The 21239-nt window shown below is 38.3% G+C and overlaps 2 protein-coding genes across 5 annotated transcripts in view; one reads left to right on the forward strand and one right to left on the reverse strand.

Annotated features, from left to right (window-relative positions):
- Positions 1–21239, reverse strand: part of slc8b1 (solute carrier family 8 member B1) — a 77220-nt gene that overhangs the window by 35010 nt on the left and 20971 nt on the right. The gene's annotated exons all lie outside the window — the stretch shown is intronic.
- Positions 1–21239, forward strand: part of plbd2 (phospholipase B domain containing 2) — a 36956-nt gene that overhangs the window by 995 nt on the left and 14722 nt on the right. For both annotated transcript variants that reach the window (XM_059655085.1, XM_059655086.1), the window contains exons 2-7: positions 6089–6182; positions 9816–9971; positions 13990–14090; positions 15450–15664; positions 17796–17890; positions 19683–19843. In XM_059655085.1, coding sequence (XP_059511068.1) covers positions 6089–6182; positions 9816–9971; positions 13990–14090; positions 15450–15664; positions 17796–17890; positions 19683–19843 — 822 coding nt within the window. The remainder of the gene's footprint in view (positions 1–6088; positions 6183–9815; positions 9972–13989; positions 14091–15449; positions 15665–17795; positions 17891–19682; positions 19844–21239) is intronic.

Raw genomic sequence — 21239 nt, forward strand, 5'->3', positions numbered from 1 at the left:
TGTCTCTGGGTGAAATGTTATTGGAATAGTCAGTGTGGACTTGATGCACTGAGTGGTCTGTTTGCATACTGTAGGGTTTCTGTGGTAATGGAGATTGAGCATGGTGTAACCAAAGCACAGGCTTGGAAGGTGGGAGGGGACGGATAATGGAAAATAAGACCCTACTAGGAAGGATTTACCAGGACCTGGGATGATTGGAAGGGGGAGCAGAGGCAGAGTAATCAGGGAGAGGTGTGTAAAGGAGGTTAAATGAGAGATGAGTAATGGGTAACAATCGGGGGATAAGAGACATGAAGCAAGTGACATGTTAACGGGAGTTGCCCCATGACCTGATGCTTGGGGAGGGTTACAGGTATTGCTGAGCTTGCCCTGATGACGCAATGCCCTGTTGACTCTAATTGTGTATGTTTAGATTTAAACTTTAAGCCAATTTGTAAATAATAAGATAATAACCCACATCTCTAAACAATAATAATAAAATGTGAGGCTGGATGAACACAGCAGGCCAAGCAGCATCTCAGGAGCACAAAAGCTGACGTTTCGGGCCTAGACCCTTCATCAGAGAGGGGGATGGGGGGAGGGAACTGGAATAAATAGGGAGAGAGGGGGAGGCGGACCGAAGATGGAGAGCAAAGAAGATAGGTGGAGAGGGTGTAGGTGGGGAGGTAGGGAGGGGATAGGTCAGTCCAGGGAAGACGGACAGGTCAAGGAGGTGGGATGAGGTTAGTAGGTAGCTGGGGGTGCGGCTGGGGGTGGGAGGAAGGGATGGGTGAGAGGAAGAACCGGTTAGGGAGGCAGAGACAGGTTGGAACTCTCTAAACAATAATACTTTGTCTTGTAATGAAAAACAACAACAAATATAATTTCTTCTCAAAGAACTTTACATTGTCAGCTTCAGTCATTTAGATGAATGCTAAACATTCCTGGTACTATTTGAAGATGGGCAATTCTTTTAGCAGACTGTTTTCTCTTCACTGTAATTAAAACATTGAATATATAATTGTTATTCTGAATGCCACTTCTCAGATGTTGCTGATGTAGAATGGCTGTATGATTGCTGACACTACTTCAGAATTAATTTGCTGTGAAATACCTCAGATTTTGGCATCATGCGAGTATTGTTTTATTTTAAAAATGGCACTAATATTTCACGGATAACAAGGTGTAGAGCTGGATGAACACAGCAAGCCAAGCAGCATTAGGAGCAGCAGGTCCTGCTCCTCTGTGGTGCTTGGTCTGCAGTGTTCATCCAGCTCTACACCTTGTTATCTCAGATTATCCAGCATCTGCAGTTCCCACTGTCACTAATATTTCACAGTTGAGTCAGAATTTACTGGAGAAGAAGTTGAAAGGAATGTGGTAGTTCCAATTGCCTTGCCAATTACTACATGAGATGAAGTAACATCACTTAAAGTATGATCAACAATTGCATTTAGAAAGTGCTGGTAGTGTAATAAAATGTCCGATGACACTTCACAAGCATTCATCAAACAAACTTTGCCGCTGATCCAAATAAGATTTGGATGGATGACGAGAAATGTTGTTAAATGGATGGGTTTTAAGGAGCATTGTAAAGGTGCAGAGAAATTGAATTTGGTTTAGAAGGGGAATTAGAAGGGCAACTCACAGCAAAGCCACCTGTGATGAAACAATCAAAATTACAGGTGTAAAACTGCAGAATTGTTAAGTGGCTGTGGATTTGAAGGAGGTCACAGAGATAAGGTGAGGTGAGACAGTGAAGAGATTTGGGGTATTGATTGATTTATTGTTGTCATATGTACCAAAATATACTGTAAAGTGTTGTGTTTTGTGCTCTGCAGTCAGATCGCACCATTCAAAGTGCATCAGGGTAGCAGAATACAATATTACAGCCACAGAGAAGGTGCAGAGAGAGAGAACATAATTAACATTTGAGGGGTCATATCAAACGTCTGACAACAGCAGAGAAGTTATTCTTGAATCTATTCATACGTGCATTCAAACTTCTATGTCTTCCCGACAAAGGAGGTTGGAAAAGAGCATAACCAGGATGGGAGGGGTCGTTGATTATGTTGATTGCTTTCTCAAAGCAGTGGGAAGTAGTAGATGGATAGAAGGCTGGTTTGTGTCATGGACTTGGCTATGTTCACTACTGCAGTTTCTTGTGGTCTGGGGAAGAGCAGTTAACATACCACACTATGATGCATCCAGATAGGATGCTTTCTATAGTTCATCTATAAAAATTGGCAACTGAATTTGATCAGCAAACACAGGAGATACAGGTGAATGAGACTTGCTGTGAGTTGGATTTCTGGAGCTGATGTATGGACAAGCTTAAGTTAATGGAGGGTGGGGAATGGGAGGCCGGCCAAGAGAACATTGGAATCATCAAATCAAGAATTAAAAGTGGATAAACATTTCAATAGACAATGTACATAGAAAGAATCAGAGAAGGGCATTCTTAATGATGACACAAATATGTGCGGACAGGATAGTGTGTTCTAGTTATCAAATCAGCAAAGTTCAAATATCTTGGAGGCGCACTAATGCTCTTCAACCTTTGTGAGCAGCACTAGACTGTTTTGGCACATTTTTATTTGACAGCCTGTGCGTCATCTAGCTTCGAGGTTAGGAAAGCGACAATGCTCGTCTTTGACACTGAGCAATCAGCCATGAAGATTATTGATGAGGTGATGAAGTGGGGTATGTAATTTGGAAGTATACTAGTTTTCCGTGCATACAAACTTCTTAACATTGTAGAACAACTAAACCCAGGTTAGTACATGTTGGAATAAAGGTAGCAGGGTATCAGAATTGAGAATGGAGGTCCTAGGATTAAAGCTGAAGAATATTTCTTTCTGCAAGGTTGTATAGTAACTAAAGGATGGTTGAGATGAGGACTCTGAGTTTTTTTAAAAGAATTGACTGCTGCAGAAGATTGTTTACTTTAGTAGTTCTGAAACTTGACAGACAAATATAATGAAGTACCAAACGAGTTCTGGGTTGGGGAACCACAACCTCTTGTTATCCATCCAGTCTAAAAATAAATCATTTCCCACTATTTGCTGTTTCCTAATTTTTAACCAACTTTCTGCAATTGCAATCACACTATCTCTGATTCATGGACCTCAGTTTTACCAACAAACCTAGAATGTGACATGCGATCAAAGACCAGCATGTACAGCTATTGTTGCACTTCCCTTAGTTGAGAATTGTTTTAAAATCTTAGCTCCTTCTCAAACACAATATCTGTAATGCACTTAACAGGGATGGAACTATTTTTCATAATAGTGCTTACTGGAGAGAAAAAGTTTGTATTCTTGATTATCGTTGATTTGTAACTGCGTTTCTCAGTACTGTTCATTTGTGGGGAAAAAAGGCGAGGTTTATGCGCTAAACCTGCTGTAAAGATTATTTTTATTTGTTAGTAGATTGAGTATTGCTGGCTAAGTCAGCATTTTATTAGAGATGGTGGTGAGCTGTTTTCTTGAATGACTGCAGTCTGTGTGATGTATGCAGACCTCTAGCATTATTACATAGAGACACCCAAGATTTTGATGCAGCAGTGATGTGGGAATTACAATATATTACCATTTCAAGATGGCTTTAGAATGTTGTAAGCAATTTGAGTGACATGACTCACTAATAAATGCAATATGACTTCATGCCTTTGTGTTAACTCCACCTTGGAAAGCAGTGTCTTTTCATTTTTGCTTTTAGTATAATAGTGAATTTTAATTTTAAAATGATAAGGAATGTAAAATGAAAACACTTTATATGGGACTGACATTATATCTTTTTTTTTTGACACTGTAATTTTGAAATTGTACTTCAGTATTAGTATGCAGTGGTAGAAAATCGAGTACTAACAGCAAAATTAACTGTAGGTTTTCATTTGGAATGCTTATGGTCCATAACACAGGTTACATAGAAAAGTACAGCACAGTACAGGCCCTTCAGCCCACGATGTTGTGCCATGACATGTATTATTTATTTTCAGTGAATGAAATAATATTCGTTTATATTACATTGTGAATTTACAGCTGTGGAATCTTAGTAAAAGATACTTAGATTATCATAGAGTCTTACAATATAAGAGTACATGATATGGCCTATCATATGGTACCATTTCTTTAAAGGATATTTGAAACAAAACTTTTGTCTGATTATTTGGGTAACAGTAAAAAATTACAATAGAATTTGGGAGCTTGGTTTTATTCACTCATGGAATGTTTGTATCGCTGACCGGGCTGGCATTTATTGCCCATCCCCAGTAGCCATTGAGAAGGTGGTGGTGAGCTGCCTTCTTGAACTGTTGCAGTCCATATGCTGTCGGTAGACTTTCAGTGCTGTCAGGAAGGGGCTTCCAGAATTGGCATGTTTTTCACTCTTGTTGGTTTCCTAACTACAGCGGATCTGGTCTGGCAGCTTTGTTCTTTATGACTTGATCAGCTTTGTCAGCTGTGGTGCTGCCAAGCCACTGTTGGTAATTAACAGTAATGTCCTCCACCCAAGGGTACATCTCATGGCCTTTCCACCCTCAGAGTATGGATTCATCAGCTGAGGTGTTCATCTGGAGTCAATGCTGAGGACAGCTAGGGCAATTCCCTCCTAACTATATACCACTCTGCTGCCACCTCTACTGGGATGGTGCTGTCTGTGACATTGCCAGGCAGAATTCAATGAATATGACTGTCATTTAACAGTATCTAATGAGTATTTAACTAGCCTGTGAGATATTGCTCCCAATTTCAACATAATGTTGATAAGAGGACTTTGCAAAGTCAGCAGGGCTAAATGTGCTGTTGTTGTCTGGTACCTTAGATGATGCCAGGTGATTTGTCTAGTTTCATTCCTTTTTTGGGAAAAAGCTGACTTTCTTGATAGGCCATTTCAGAGCACAGTTAAGAGTCAACTACATTGCTGTGGGTCTGCAATTATACGTAGGCCAGATAAGGATAGCAGTTTTCCTTTCTTAACGCACATTAGTAAGACAGATGAGTTTTTCCACCAATTGACACTGATTTCATAGTCATCATTAGATATTTAATTCCAGGTTTTATTCAATTCAAATTCCACCATCTGCCACAGAAAAATCTAGAGAAAGAGATCAAATTAACCAAATAACAGATGTCAACCTACCATAGAGCTGTATAGAATGAAAACAGACCCTTCAGTCCAACTCCTCCATGCTGACCCGATATCCTTAAATTAATCTAGTCCCATTTTCCAGCATTTGGCCTATGTCCTTCTAAACGCTTCCTATCCATATACCCATTCAGATATCTTTTAAATTTTGTAATTGTACCAGGCTCCACCACTTCCTTTGGTAGCTCATTCCATTCAGACTCTCTGTGTTAAAAAGTTGCCCCTTAGGTCCCTTTGAAATCTTTCCCCTCTCACGTTACATCTATGCTGGCCCCACCCCAGGGAATAGATCTTATCTATTTGCCTTGTCCATACCCCTCATGATTTTATAAACCTCTACAAGGTCACCCCTCAGCCTCTGATTCTCAGGGAAAATATCCCCAGCCTAATCAGCCGCTCCCTGTAGCTCAAACCGTCCGACCTGGCAAGGTCCTTCTAAACCTTTTCTGAACCCTTTCAAATTTCTCACCATCCTTCCTATAGTAGGGAGGCCAGAATTGCAAGCAGTATTCCAACAGTGGCCTAACCGATGTCCTGTATAGCTGAAACGTGACCTCCCAACTCCTATACTCATTGCACTGACCAGTAAAGGCAAACACACTGAACGCCTTCTTCACTATCCTATCTACCTGCGATTTCACTTTCAAGGAGCCGTGAACCTGCACTGCAAAGTCTGTTTGTTCAACAGTGCTCCCCAGGACCTTACCATAAGTGTGTAAGTCCTGTGCTGATTTGCCTTTCCAAAATGCAGCACCTCACATTTATCTAAATTCAACTCCACTTAATTAGTTCGGTGTAAATACCAACTTAAAAAGAAATCGCCAAATATTTTTCTGAAAGATTGCTGTGACTATAATTTTGCATAGCGATTCGATGAATATCTGTTCTGATACTAAATTGTTTTTGATTTTCTTTTCAGTTTTACGTCCTAATTAATTTCCAACATTTGTATCCTTTGTAGCTGGTCCTACCTTGAACTTACCACAAATGGATCATACAAAGACAATTTACAGGCTTATGCTGCTGGAGTGCTGGAGGCTTCTGTCACACATCAGGTAAATTTAACTTGTCATTCTGCTAATTGTTATATTATTAATGTTATATTAATAAGATCCACATTCTCAGGAGATGAGCAAGAAATGTAAGAAAAAAGCATATTTGTGTGCCATAGGTTTTATTTCTAGTTAACAAAACTAAATTTTAATGATCAATGAGACTTATTGTTAGGTCTGTGAATTTGAAACAGCAGAATTGATTTTTGCTTAAGGAGTTCATGGTTCACAGTAGAGGTATATCTCAGTGAGAAAGAAGGATTCTAGGAAGGAGATAAGCTGAGATAGTAGGAACTGCAGATGCAGGAAAATCTGAGATTTCTAAAGAAGGGTCTAGACCTGAAACGTCAGCCTTCCTGCTTCTCTGATGCTGCTTGGCCTGCTGTGTTCAGCCAGCTCTACACCTTGTTATCTCAGGTGATAAGCTGACCATGGTTTACTGGATAAGTTAAGGATAGCATCAAATTGAAAGTTTGAAAAAATATGATGTGGCAAAATTACTGGTAAACTAGAGGATTGAGAAAATCGAGAAAGTCAGCAAAAGATGACCAAAAATAATAGACAAAGATGATAAACTTTGAAAGTAAACTTGCAAATAATATCAAAATAGTCAGGAAGAGCTTATTTAAATATATAAAAAGAAAGAAAGATGCCAAAGTGAACACAAGCCCCTTAGAGAATGAGGCTCTGAACATAGTAATGGGGAATTAGGAAATGGCAGAGGAGTTGAATAAATATTTTGTATCACTCATCACAGTATAAGACACTAACAGTGTTCAAAAAATACTAAATACTCAAGTGGCTAAAGGAGGAGAGTAAATGAATACAATAATATCACTAGAAAAAAATTGTACATGGAAAGCTAATGATACTAAAGACCAATAAATTCCCTGGACCTAATGGGATATAACCTGTGACATAAAAGTAAAGCACAGCAACATGTTTCAAATTCCTTGCTGCAGTGAGCTGTGGGGGCAGAGTCCCATTTTAAATTTAAAGCTGAGATAGAATCTAGATCAGTAGAGAAATTGAGTTATATGGGGAAAGGGCTGGAAAGTGGATGTGAGGAATGTTGGATCAGTCATGATCCTGTTGAATGGAGCCTCAGTGGACTGATGGCCTACTCCGGGCCTTGTGTAAAAACAAAGCACTTAGAAACTGATAATATGTTGAAGCTGTGTCAGCATTGCTTCACAAAGGGTGGGAGGGTCCAGGACCAGAGGGTGTAATCTCAGAATAAGTGATTGTGTATTTAAGAAACAAAGAGGAAGAATTTATTCTCTGTGGCTAGTGAATCCATGGTATTCTTTACCACAGAGGGCTTTTGAGGCTGGATTGTTAAGTATATTCAAGGATGATTGTAGGTTTTTAATCTGTAAGGATTATGGGGAAAAAACAGGAAAGTGGATTTGAGGATTATCAGATTAGCCATGATTTATTGAATGCCAGAACAGACTTCATGGGCTCAATGGCCTATTCCTTCTCCTTTATTTTCTGGGTTATGTGATCTTATTTTCAGCCATTGAGAATGCTGAAGAAGGCTTTTAATTTCACTTTGCAGTTTGTTTTAAATCATAAGACATATTTTGAATTGAGCATTTTTGTAATATTTTCATTTTTCTGCTTTTGAAAGCCGAATGGATGTTTAGTGTGTCAAAAGCCTTCTTCATCCCATATGGAAGAAAATCAAATAATTTGTCGAAAATCTAGTAAGCAGCTGTATTTAAATCATGTCCTTTTTCTTTCCAATCTTCCTTCCTCCACACCTCATCTCACCTTGCTGATAACTTTATTACAGTAAGATTCCACAAGCAGCACAACCCTTGTACTTTGCCCAAGTGGCCATTCTTTATGCACACTGATTTTTAGGTTATTTTATTATTGTTGTATCGGAACAAAGTCTGACTCTATCCTTAATCTGTTTACATGAATATTCTGTTAGAATAATTGACAATAATCAATTATGTTAGTTTTCCTTCCATAAATCACAGATATTAAAGTCCATCTGACAAACTAGATTAGCAAACTCAGCATGGATCAGGAAATGAACTTGAAAGCTTCCGGTCTTCAGGGCAGCATTGAGCGGTGTCTTGACACTATGAAGGAATTAAAATTTGATTTGATAAATCAAGTTTTTGAATTAATAAATTACAAACTCGTAAATGCTTGCGGTGTCGGGTGAAAACATCAAGCAATTGCTCAAAATTGAATTTTAATTCAAGTTTCATTTTCAGTAATGATAACATTCGTCTGGTACACAAACTTACATGGAACTTTCGTAGATTAAAAGAAAAATGTTTGAATCTGCAGCAGTGATTTTCACAGATTCACCACCCTCTGGCTGAAGAGGTTCATTCTTGTCTCACTTCCAAAGAGTTATCCCTTCACTCTGTGGCTGTGCCCTCAGGGCCCCTCCCACTTGTGGAAACATCATCTTGTCTACTCTATCCAGGCCTCAGCAACATTTGCAACTTGCAGTCCATGTTCAAATGCAGCAAGATCTGGGCAATGTTCAGGCTTGGACTGACTGCTGGTAACTGACATCTATGCCTCACAAATGCCAGGCAATGATCATCTCCAGTAAGAGAGAATCTAACCATCCCTTGACCTACAATAGTGTTACCATCCCTGAATTTCACACAATTAACATCTTTGGGGTTACCACTGATCAGAAACTCAATAGGGCTCACCACAGAGGCAGAGTGGCTACAAGAGCAGGTCAGAGGATTGTTTAAAAAAATGATTCAGACTTGGTACATTTATGTTGAATTATGGACCCCCTTTGACAGTATCTTCCCAAACCCACAGTCTCTACCAGTAAAAGAACAGTGACAGTAGATGTGTTGAGACAACACCAGTTGAAAGTTCCTCTCCAAGTTCCATACCATCCTGACTTGTAAATTTATGACTCTTTCTTCACTAACATTAGATCAAAATCCTGAATTTACTTGAACTGCAGCAGTTTGTGTGGGAGGCTCACTGTCACCTTTTCAAGAATAACTGGATGAAGCCAATAAACGCTGACCTAGCTAGTGATGCCCATATCCAATTAGCTGATTACATTAAAATATGCAAGTACCATTCTCATAACAAAATATTTTAAGTCTCTTATTTAGAGAGACTTTCTAATCCTCTTTTTCTTCTTGGATGTCTGTCCTAACAAAACCTTTGTGACCTGCCCCTAAATAACGTAAATATAATGCTGCGATTTTCAGAAAGGTGTTAGATGCAATTAAGTGTTTGATGATCTAGATCTGTGAAGTACACAGTACTGTCGTCCTGGCCATTACGGGAAGTATCCTGGTTCATGTAAAATGTATTATGTTACATGTAATCAAATGAAACGCGGACATATGGATTTCTTACACTTAGGTAATGCTTTTAACATTGTAAAATGTTTGTGAAATGTACCCATTTTGTCACTGGCACATAGGTTTAAGTATGTTTTTTGATTACTTTTGTTTTTAGGAGGATGTACTACATGTTAGCAGTATGAGTTGTAATAGTTTTCTGACATGTCTCCTAATGACAATATCAATGGTTACAGAAATACATTTTATCTTTCTATACTTGAATATTCTGGCTGAAGAGATTTTTGTTCTGTATTTTAATTGATGGTTTTAAATTTTTTTCAAGTACATTTATATGCATTGGACGAACACACTGTCTCACTATTGTGGACCCAAGTATCAAACTGCTTATTGTGAGAAACTTAAAAATTATATTGAATCCAATCTGGCTTGGATTGAAGAGCAAGTGGCCAAAGATGGGTATAAAGCATACTGGCATCAGGTAAGATGCAGTCCAGATGCATTAAAAGTCTCAAAATCACAACAATTGGTCAATATGTAATCTTTTTAGCTCTGCAGTAAACTATTACAAACCTACATGGTTGCAGAGGAATCTATTGTTTTTAGTTTGCTAGTTGCTGTTTTGAGCTGAATGTATAATTGCATGGCAGCAATTGAAACCCAATGTCCTAATTCAGTGCTAATGCACGAATCACGTTATCGGCTGATTTATTTGTTCAAGCTTTTTTGAAATTTAGAAACTCGCTTCCATAAACAGTGATTGCTGGATCAATTGTAAATTTTAAATTTGATTTATAAATTTAGTCATCCATAGATACTAAGGGATATGGGGCACTTTTGGCCATTTGCAGTGAGGTCCGAGATCTACAATGATCTAACTGAATGGTAGAATAGTCTAAATGGCCTCTTCATTAGACCAAAAGAAAGGACCAGGAGTAAGTCATCAGCCCCTTGAGCCTGCTCCACTATTCAATAGGATCATTGCTGATCCGGCACTCCGCACGTCCACTGTCCTGCCCTTATCCCATAACCCTTGATTCCTCTACTGATCAAGAATTGATGTACCTCAGCCTTAAATATATACAAGGACTCTGCCCCTTCAGCTCTCTGTGGAAGGGAGTTCCAATGTTTCTAACAGAAATGTCTTTAAGGACAGATTATGATCTATTACATAGAGGAGACAGTTAAAGAGAGTTATGCAGCATAGAAACGGACCCTTCAGTCTAACTAGTCCATGCCAACCATATTCCGAAACTGGACTAGTTCACACTTGCCTGTATTTGGCCTATATCCCTTCAAACCTTTCCTATTCACGTACTTATCCAAATGTCTTTTAAACATTGTTACTGTCCCTGCATCCACCACTCCTTCTGGCAGTTCATTCCACACACTAACTAATCTGTGTTTTAAAAAAAAGCTGTCCCTCATGTCCTTATTAAATCTTTCTCCTCTCACCTTAAAAGTATGCCCCCTGATTTTGAATTCGCCCACCTTAGTGAAAAGACCTATGCTTTTCATCTTATCTATGCCCCTGAAGATTTTGTACTTCTATAAGGTCACCCCATATAGCTCCCTGCTCCAGTGAAATAAGCCCCAGCCTATCCAGCCAATTTTTATAATGCAAATCCTCCATTCCTGGTAAATCTTTTCTGACCTCTGTCCTGTTTAATAATATCTTTCCTATAACAAGGCGACCAGAACTACACAAAACAAAGTTGCTGGAAAAGTTCAGCAGGTCTGGCAGCATCTGTGAAGGAAAAAAACTGAGTTAACGTTTTGGGTTTGGTGACCCTTCCTCAGAACTGATGGTGGCTGGGGAAACATCCAGTTTATATGCAGAAAATAGGGAGGCAAGTGGGGTAGGTAGTACACGATAGGATAGAGCCCAAAGAGAGAGAAAGACAGTTGGACAGACAAAGGAGTTGTTAACGATCAGGCTGGGAGGTGAATAGTTGTTAACGGGACGTGTTAGTGACTAACAACAGGGAGTGTGTAATGGCAGCCTATGTGGTAACAGTGCCTGGTGTGTGGGTTAGGGAGCTGGGACATGGGAGAGTTCAGGCTCTAAAATTATTGAGCTCCATACTGAGTCACAGGGTTGTAGGGGAAAATGAGGTGTTGTTCCTTCAGCTTACGTTGGGCTTCGCTGGAGTACTGCAGCAAGCAGAACTGTACCTGGTACTCCAGAACAGACCTCACCAAACTCCTGTACAACCTTAACATCACATCCCAACTCCTATAGTCAGTGGTCTGAGCAATGAAGGCAAGCATGCTAAATACCTTCTTTAACCACCCTGTCTAACTGTGATGCAAATTTCACAGAATTATATGTCTGAACCCTTGGATCTTTTTGTTCTACAACACTACCCAGAGCCCTACCATTAATTGTATAAGTCCTGTTTTATTTGTTTTACCAAAATGCAATACCTTGCATTTAGCCAAGTTAAACTCCATCTGCCACTCCAACGCCCTTTGATCCAATTCAGTCAGATCTCTATTGTAATCTTAGATGACCTTCTTCCCTGTCCACTGTATCGCCAATTTTGGTGTCATCCACAAACCTATGAACCATGCTTCCTATATTCTCATCCAAATCATTTATATAAGTGACAAACAAAAGTGGACCCAGTACCGATCCTGTAGAACACCTCAGATACAATGTAAGGATAAGGGAACCCTTCATATTTCTGCAAGGAGTAGGGCTGAAAACTCTGGTCTGGGAAAAGTAATGTCCCTGGCTGGTGAAAACCAAAAATTTATCACAAGGATTGGTGTGGAAGATGGCATGGTCCAAAACAAGAATGGAATATCCTTGAAGGAAGCAGGGTGAGAGGAAGTTACATGGTAGCTGTGGACGTTGATGAGATCCCAATTCAACAGCCAGTGCTGGTAATGATTCTATTGCCATTTACAGCTGTTTGTTTCTTTTCTCTTTCCAATACCTCATTACCACCTCTATTGCTCCTTTCCATCATCCTTTTTGTCATTTTGTTACTGTTGCCTCTCCCCATCACATCCATTCCCCTCTCTTTCCCATATTTTGGTGTCTGTATTTACTTAAAACTGTTTTGTTAATTTTTTCACTGGGCTTTTTTAGCTACATCTACAGTTTTTGCCCATCCTGTTGCAATCTAATTTTTTCCCATTCTCACGAAAAGTCAATGACATGAAATATTGTCTTAATCTCCATAGGCATTAGACCATAAGACATAGGAGCTGAAATTAGGCCATATGGCCTATTGAGTCTGCTCCGCCATTCAATCATGGCTGATGAGTTTCTCAACCTCATTGTCCAGCTCTCTCCCCGTAACCCTTGATCCTCATTGCCTTGCCTGCTGAATGCTTTCACAATTTTTTAAAAAACTTTTGAATATTTACTAAATGATTTTGTTTTACTCCTCAAAACTCACCTCCAAGTGGCAAGTATTCCAAGATATCTGCTGGACAAAAAGATAATCTGTTGTATTGTGCTATGGGTGAACACAGGATTTAAACTGAGCTATCAGGTTACACCTGCAAGAAATTTCAGCAAATAATGAGTATTAGTTATGCCACCAACTTTCAAAATTTGAGTTTATTAACAAACGCTTGCTTTCATGATGAACATTCACAACTGCAAAAGACCAAAAAACTGTCAAAATTAGATAAAACATTTTGACCCTATATTTAAAGTTTTGGCAAAGATCTGTAGCTTTGGTTGTGGATGAGGTTGTTGACTTCCTCACCAAGCTCGGTGAGCAAGTCAATAACCTCATTTTGGACCTATTTTATGAAAGAGTTAAACAATTTAACTTTTATTGAGTACTCTTGAATATTCTTTCATTGCAGGTAGAAGTTAGGTGACACTGTTTAAAAGTTAAGTACTGTCCTTGGAGCTTAGCAGCCATAACTATACTTGGAATAATATGGGTGTTCTTAGCTAGAGAGCCCTTGCCTGCCTTCACGTAGTTGCAACAAAATTGGAACTAATCAGGAAGTCAAACATGTGAAACTGGCACTTATTGCATTCTCTGAAATGTAGCCATGCTTTTAAGAAACAAATTTGTCAGCTAACGTCAAATACTCGCATAGTGGACCTGGGATAAATGAATGTATATTTGAGACCTGCCTGAGCATTGACGACAGTGAAGAACCTATTTGCAGCTGTGTAAAATGCAAAAACGAGTTTTGGCTCTACTCAATTTTTGCAAATTGGGACAGGTTAAAATTTTTGCAAGACGTATGACACCCCAAAGATCTTGATTATTGATCTCTTCTCCCCACTTATCTCCACCTCCCACAACACTTTTCTATTTCTAACATATGTTGAACACCTGCAGAGAAGTTGATTGCTTTTGAGTTTGTCTTTTGAGTGATGAGTTTGTGGGAGATGGAAATACCAAAACAGGAAATATCTTCAAGGGATTCAAGGAGAAATTATTTTCAAGGTGAGGTTAAAGAAGACTAAGAATGTATCGGAAAGACGTTCAATATGAATATCTATATTTTAAATATATCAGGTGAATTTGGTACTACTACAGCTGCGAGGGCTAGAGGACAGCTATAACAATCATATTTCATTTCCTAATGGGAAGTTCAACTTCCGACCTTTTGGATTCATGTAAGTGGTTTATCTTGTTTTGTAGCACAGATTACATTCCACATTTAAGAGGAAATATAATTTTATTGAAATATACATTGATGTGTGCTTCCATTACTCACTCATATACCAAATAAATGAATGTTTCTTACAGTTGAAATAAATATTGCCGTTTCAACATACTTCAAGCCTGAGTTTGAGAGATTTTTATTAGATAATGGTGTCAAGGGATACGTATCAAAAACATAAATGCTGTTGAGGTACATGATCTAGTTGAACAGCAGAATAAACTGGTTAGCTCCTGTTACTGGACTTCATACACCTGACATATGAATTTTTAAAATTCTTTCTGTTCACATTTTCTGTTGCTGTCTTGTATCTCTTCTTGTATAAGACCAACTGTCTGAGGCTGCACAGCCCAGGTTTCTTCAATCATTTCTGCATACTTATACCTACCAAACTTGGAGACAACCTCATGGCTCTTAATTGCACTCCCTCCCATGCTAGAGTGTTCCCCAACTCCCTTCTGTTTATAAGATAACAAAGTGTGAAGCTGGATGAACACAGCAGGCCAAACAGCATAACTTTTGTGCTCCTGAGATGCTGCTTGGCCTGCTGTGTTCATCCAGCTTCATACTTTGTTATCTTGGATTCTCCAGCATCTGCAGTTCCCATTATCCCTTCTGTTTATGTTTAGATACTGTATTCAAGTTTGACCACTGCTTCCTGTGACTTGTATTCTACAATTTTGGTCACATAGTTCAAGATGCTATTGCCATTGATTTTTTGCAGTGCATTGGTTGGACATGAGTGCTGAACTATTTCTCAACTAGCTAAAACACCATTCATGTTTCATTCAGTCATGTATATTATTTTCCATTGTGAAGAAGACCACATTTGTCTGCTTTAAATGATCTGTAATTGTTCTTTTCAAACCATTCTGTAATTTCTATGGGTGCATCTCTGCTTCACTAATGTGGTTGTAACCACATCTGAATGTCAGTCATTTAATAATTCAGAAACAGTGGTGATCTTGGGAAACACAACTGATTCTTCTAACAAGTCAAAAAGGTGTAACCAATTTTATCATTTTAATATTGGGATGGAGTTGATTTTGATTTTGGTTACGGTGCTTGTTTGTCTGTGGTTCATTTTGATGTATGAAGTTACTGGGTGCTGTTAGCTTATGAAGTACTTTATATGGTTTGCCCCATGTTTTAACTTTATTCAACCCAAAACAGCTTTGTAGAAGAAAGTAACCTGTAAATTTGATGAAACTGGTGATTAAAAAGTATACTATGCTAGCTTTGTCACATGCTGTTGTCATGCTCAGAACCATGGTGTAATAAAATTCTGTTTACTTAATAAACTACATTTCAGTCTTTTGCAGATGGCTGGTGACTTGGAGGATCTTGAAAATGTATTTAATAAAACCGATTCTTCAAAGGCTTTTGGTTCTGGGTCATGTTCTGCCCTCATCAAACTGTTGCCAGGCAACAGAGATCTTCTAGTAGCCCATGACACTTGGACTAACTATCAGTCAATGCTGCGAATCATTAAGAAATACAAACTGTCCTTTAAAGATGTCCCAGAAGGTATGTGTGCATAATTGTCTTTTTGTAAATTTATTCAACTACTGCAGGAAATCTCCCTAAACCTTAAAGCTTAAAGTACCCAAACTAGCAGAAATCAAATAATTAATTCCAGAACACAATGTTTAATCTGGTTTAGGTTTGGATTGAAAAATGTGACTGAGAATTATCAGAGGTATCTCAGAGTAAGGGATTTATAGAATACTGTTATATGACAGTCGTGGCCGAACAGTAAAACAATGCAAATCTGCTTACATTGTAAACTGTTTTTATACTTTTGATGCATTTCACAAGAACACAGATGTCAAGCTACTATTGCAAGGTATGCTTTTATATGGTCCCCTGTTCCAAATGTGAAAGATGGGACAGAACCTCAAGTATGAGTATGACTATGAACCCAGACTATAGAATGCATACGTCAACTTGCCCCCATAAGACTATTGTTGGAGGCAGTCACTTCTCTACTTCTGTGGAGGCTATCAACTAGATAGCAAGCTAGATATCCCATTGTGGGCTTTTCCCAACAAACAGAAGGTATAAGTGGCAGATAACAAGGTGTAGAGCTGGATGAACACAGCAGGCCAAGCAGCATCAGAAGAGCAGGAAAGCGGACGTTTCAGGCCTAGACCCTCAGAAAGGTCTAGGCCCGAAATGCTAGCTTTCCTGCTCCTCTGCTGTTGCTTGGCCTGCTGTGTTCATCCTGCTCTACACTTTATTATCTCAGATTCTCCAGCATCTGCAGTTCCTACTACCGTGTAAATGGTATTCCTGTTTGCAAATGTTCTATGCTCCAGCATGCAATTCGTGCACAAAAAAAATTAAGAAGGTACCATTGATAAATGCATCAATCCTTAAATATGAATGTTAATGTAGGAATGCTTAAAATCTCTAAAATTATGTATATTTGCTCATTGGCGTATTTGTAAACGGGGATTTTGCAATCCAGTTAGGAACTGTCTAACGTTTAAAGAAAAATCCAAGCTACTCATTAAAGCCATTTGAATTTTGCCACAAGATTTCACTTGATAATTAATAAATAAGCTTTATATGAAAGGATTAAATAGAACAAACATTATTAACAGAACAATATTTTCAAAGTGATATATGTTGTGCAGTCAGGTTCACATCTTTCTCACCCCAATAATTCTCTAATTAGACATATCAACCTGAAAGTTTTGACTTCTGTAGGGACCACCTATAAATATGCTGCAGTGCTCTTGAGGATTTTCCTTGGCTCTGGCTGTTTTGAGAGGTAAAACTTTGGACTATGGATACCTGTGTCCCTTGCAATAACTCCAAAACATTCTGCTAATTGCTTTCATTGACACAAAACCCTGTAGGAACTACTAGTTTCGAATGTCAGGTTTCTTGTCCTTCTCAAAATTCAAACTGCACTTAAGTCTCACCCACATTCCAAGTTGTGACTGAAGACATTACATTTTTGCGCTACTTACTGTGAACACTACTGTGATTTGCCTTGGCTATTTTCTCTCAGTGAGCCACAAAATGTACATAGCAGTTCCAAGCTGCAAATAAGTCTCAATGCACCAAGATCAATTGAAACCATAGCACCTGACACTCTACCTTTCTCCATGACAGCATAGCTGCTCTACAGTGTTCTCAAAATTGACCCTGCTTTAAGTATCCTATCTTTAAAATTCCCTATATGACCCTTTTGGAAGAAATGGAGTTTACAACCTTTTAGTGTTTACTAATGCTTGCAAATTAAGTTACCTCCACCTCCCAAAACAAATACATCTGTGTGGAATGCCATTATTACAAGGAATTTCATTTCTAAAGCTGAATAATCCCACCTGCTGTTTTAAGGCCCTATCTGTTCTATTGTGACTTTATGAAGCAAATGTGGGTCACCCTTTGAGCTGCCATTTCTTGATGTGATCTGGCAGTCTCGGAGTTCAGCATTTTAATTATCTTACACTTTCAGCTTTAGTCTTCCCAGAGCTAAATATTGCCTCTAAAATATTGACAAAAACTAGAAACTAGATATTCACAGCAACAATAAAGGTTGCTGTTTGAAAGAAGAAGGATTAGAGTCATGAACTTTTGATAATTGAATAGTATTAGTCCTGTCCTCCCTAAGAAAATCCATTGTTCCATTGTTTTCCTTGCTTAGGTGGCGTTGCCATACCAGGAGAGGAGCAGGCCTTCTCATCATATCCTGGGACACTATTTTCTGCTGACGATTTCTACATCATGAGCAGTAGATTGGTGAGCAATATATTTTAAAATTATTTTGTGTTATTTCTTTAATGCCTCCATTGCAGCCAAGGTGGATTTAGATCTGCTTCCTTGCCTAACCATGGCGGATATCATACAATTGTCTTTCAGCAGAAAGTTCAGAATTTCTTTAAAGAACTTTAAATACCAGCATATCATCTGTGGCATTTCTCATAAGGCAAAGGGAAGAGTGGTCCTTGTTAAGTCTCAGATTATCCTTTCATTTCCAGAAGAACCAGATCACCTTACCGTTCACCCCATAAATCTTTTCTTGTTACTTGACCCGTCACCATTCATGTTTGTTCTCTTTTTTTTTCCACACCCTCTCATTCTCTCTGTCTCTCATGAGCTCATTAATTACAGTTGGATTTCAGAGAATGTACACATTTCACTGCTGGTAGTAAAGACCAAAAATTGTGTTTATATTTTAGTTTAAATGTAGTTATAAATCCCAAAGCATTTTGCCAGAGCATAACCAGAGAGCAATTCATACTGACCCAAGCATGGAGATATTAAGACAGGAGACTACAAGTTAGTTGAAGGAGATATGTTTTAAGGCATACTACAGAAATTGTTGAGAGGTGTGTAAGGTAATTCCAAAGTTTAGGGCCTTAGTAGATGATAGCATGAATACTGGGAGGTTGCATAAGAGACAGGAGTTAGAAGAATGCAGAATTTTCACAAGGCAAGATAATGGCACAGAAACAGGGAAGGCTGAAGCCATGTAAGCCATTTGAACAGGAGGGTGAGAAATTTTTAAATCCATGAGCTTGTAGGTCAGAATTCAGTGTAGCAGAAGTGAATTGAATTGGAAGTAGGCTGTCTTTGGAGTGGAAAGGAAATGAGTCATCCTGGGATCAAACAAGTCAATGAAGTTGTGAAAGTCTTTGATTCTGAGATAGCAGCGGTAAAAGGGATAGTGGTCTGAGCAGATTCAATGGCTAGCTCATTGATTTTTAATTTGAAAGCTCAAGGCAATGACATTTTTTTAAAGGGCTTTTTAAAAAAATGTTGGGTGATCCACAGCTCGCTGTTTAACAACTGAGGAAATGGAAGAGCTAACAGTTGGTGGTGAGGTGAAACTAGCTGCTTTCAAGATGCATGTTGAGCATGTCAACACAAAATGATGTGGGTGGGCAGCACGTGGAGAGAGGTAAGACAGTAATAACTCCTTAGGGAAGTCAAAAGATAATTTTGTCGGGAAGAAAGAGAAGCTATTGCAGGAGATTATCTGGCCACAACTGTCTATGTTGAAGTGGTGTTGAACATTGGTGACCTGGCAAAGTTGAACATAGGCAGAAAGGCACCTGGAAATTATAGCTGTTTGCATCAGGAGCAGACACCATGTAGACAAGCCTTTCACAGTTGGGTTGTTTCATTATTACTGCGTGCTTGGGGTGTCAGCAAATTCCGTCATTTAAAAATGTTGTTTGGGGACGAAGTCTCATACACTTTGCAGTTCATTTACAGGATGTGTTTCTATTTGTATAAATTGTTGGAAAGCAGTTTTGATTATTTTACTGTGAGAAAATATTCCACTGAGAGGTGTGTAGAGATGTTGGTATAGAATTCTCATAGTTTCTGCATCATTAAAGAATATGATTTAGTGCAACTGTTGATAAAATATAATTAGAGAGAGAGGTAGCTTAGAACATCAATAATGAGAGAAGAAAGTGCTTCTATCGACAGTGTTCTGATGACAGCTGCAATTTTAAAATAGAGGTGCCGAATAATGAATATGATTCATCAAATATTGTATCGTTTTCATTTTTTTTTCCATTAGGTAGCTCTAGAAACCACATTAAGTAACAATAATGCACATTTGTGGAAGCTTGTGCAGCCCGTTGGTTCAGTGATGGAGTGGTTAAGGAACATAGTAGCTAATCGACTGGCTAAGAGCGGTGCGGAATGGGCTGCAATTTTTAGAAAGTTCAACAGTGGCACGTAAGTGCTATTAATTTCAGTTGCCTTGTATTGTACAACACTTTATTTAAAAATTCATTAAGGAATTTGAGTGAGCTGGTAAGGCCAGTATTTCTTGTCTGTTGTTAATTATGTTTGGGAAGATAGTAGTGACTTCACCTTAAACTGCTGAAACCTGTGCTGTTAGATAATGAGTTTCAGAATTCTGACCCAGAGACGAAGAAGGAATGGCACTATATTTCCAGTCAAGATAACCTATAATTTCAGGGAGATGGTTTCTCAATGTACTCATTGTTCTTCTGTTCAAGTTCACGGGTTTTGGCAGTCACCTAAGTGCTTTTCCACAGTACACTTTGCAGACACTGTAGCCACAATGCACCTGTGTTGGAATGAATGAAAGTTTAACATAGTAGAAATGGTGCTGGTCAAGCATGCTGTTTTGTCCTATGTTTTAAGCTTCTCAAGTATTGCTTGAGCTGCACTCATTGAGGTTTTCATATCTGTCATGGAATGTACGCTTTGCTGTCAAATTTTGCTGATCTTTAATTATCCTTAAGGTGATTTGGGATCAGAAAATTAAATTTGTTGCAATAAGGGATGAATTTTATTGACTTTTTCGCTGCAAAAGTTAGAGTTGGTGTGTAAATAGCTTAAAACAAATCAGCTATAAACCTCTTTTAGGTTACAAGTGTGAAACAGAGGTACAATAACACTTGAGAATTAATGGCCTCAACTGACCAGTTTATTTAAAAAAATGACATTTTTCAGTTTTCTTCACATATTGACAATCTGAGTGCCACTCCAAGATTAGGCCTGCATTTATGCATATAAGCGTGCAAGTCCTGAGTTTATGTGGCTTGACCAGAGAGCACAGCACTGTATCAGTGTCATGTACCATAAGATTTTGACTCCAGGTGTCTTTTTTGCAAAAACAGATCTCAAAACAGTCCTTACAATTTAATAAGTATTAAAAATTGGTTTAATTTTACTCTGATTTGCAGACTAAGGTTTCCAAAATATGAGTCCAGTGCTAAGTATATATGTCAAGATACCCATAACCAATGACTCATGACTTTAAAATATTTGTTGTTTAAATATAAGCACATATCAGTAAGTTTCATACTTGTTACATCAAGGATCTACTTCTAAAGGCATTCAATTTTCCCTTGTCTTTTAATAAATTATTCACATCTGAAAAGATTACATTTAAATGTATTGAAAGTTGTTTTTAACTCTACAGTGACATAAGTACAACAAATATTAAAGCAAATATTAAAAATATTAAATTAAATATTAGTTTGTATTTCTGTCATGAAACTTCTAAATGTGCAGTTTGAGTTTTTGTTCGGAGAACACTTTTGAATTTTATTCACATCATTCTTGCTACTTCATTAATTTCCACAACATCAAGACTGAA

This window comes from Stegostoma tigrinum, chromosome 26, assembly GCF_030684315.1.
Source record: "Stegostoma tigrinum isolate sSteTig4 chromosome 26, sSteTig4.hap1, whole genome shotgun sequence".
In the NCBI taxonomy this organism is placed as follows: Eukaryota; Metazoa; Chordata; class Chondrichthyes; order Orectolobiformes; family Stegostomatidae; genus Stegostoma; species Stegostoma tigrinum.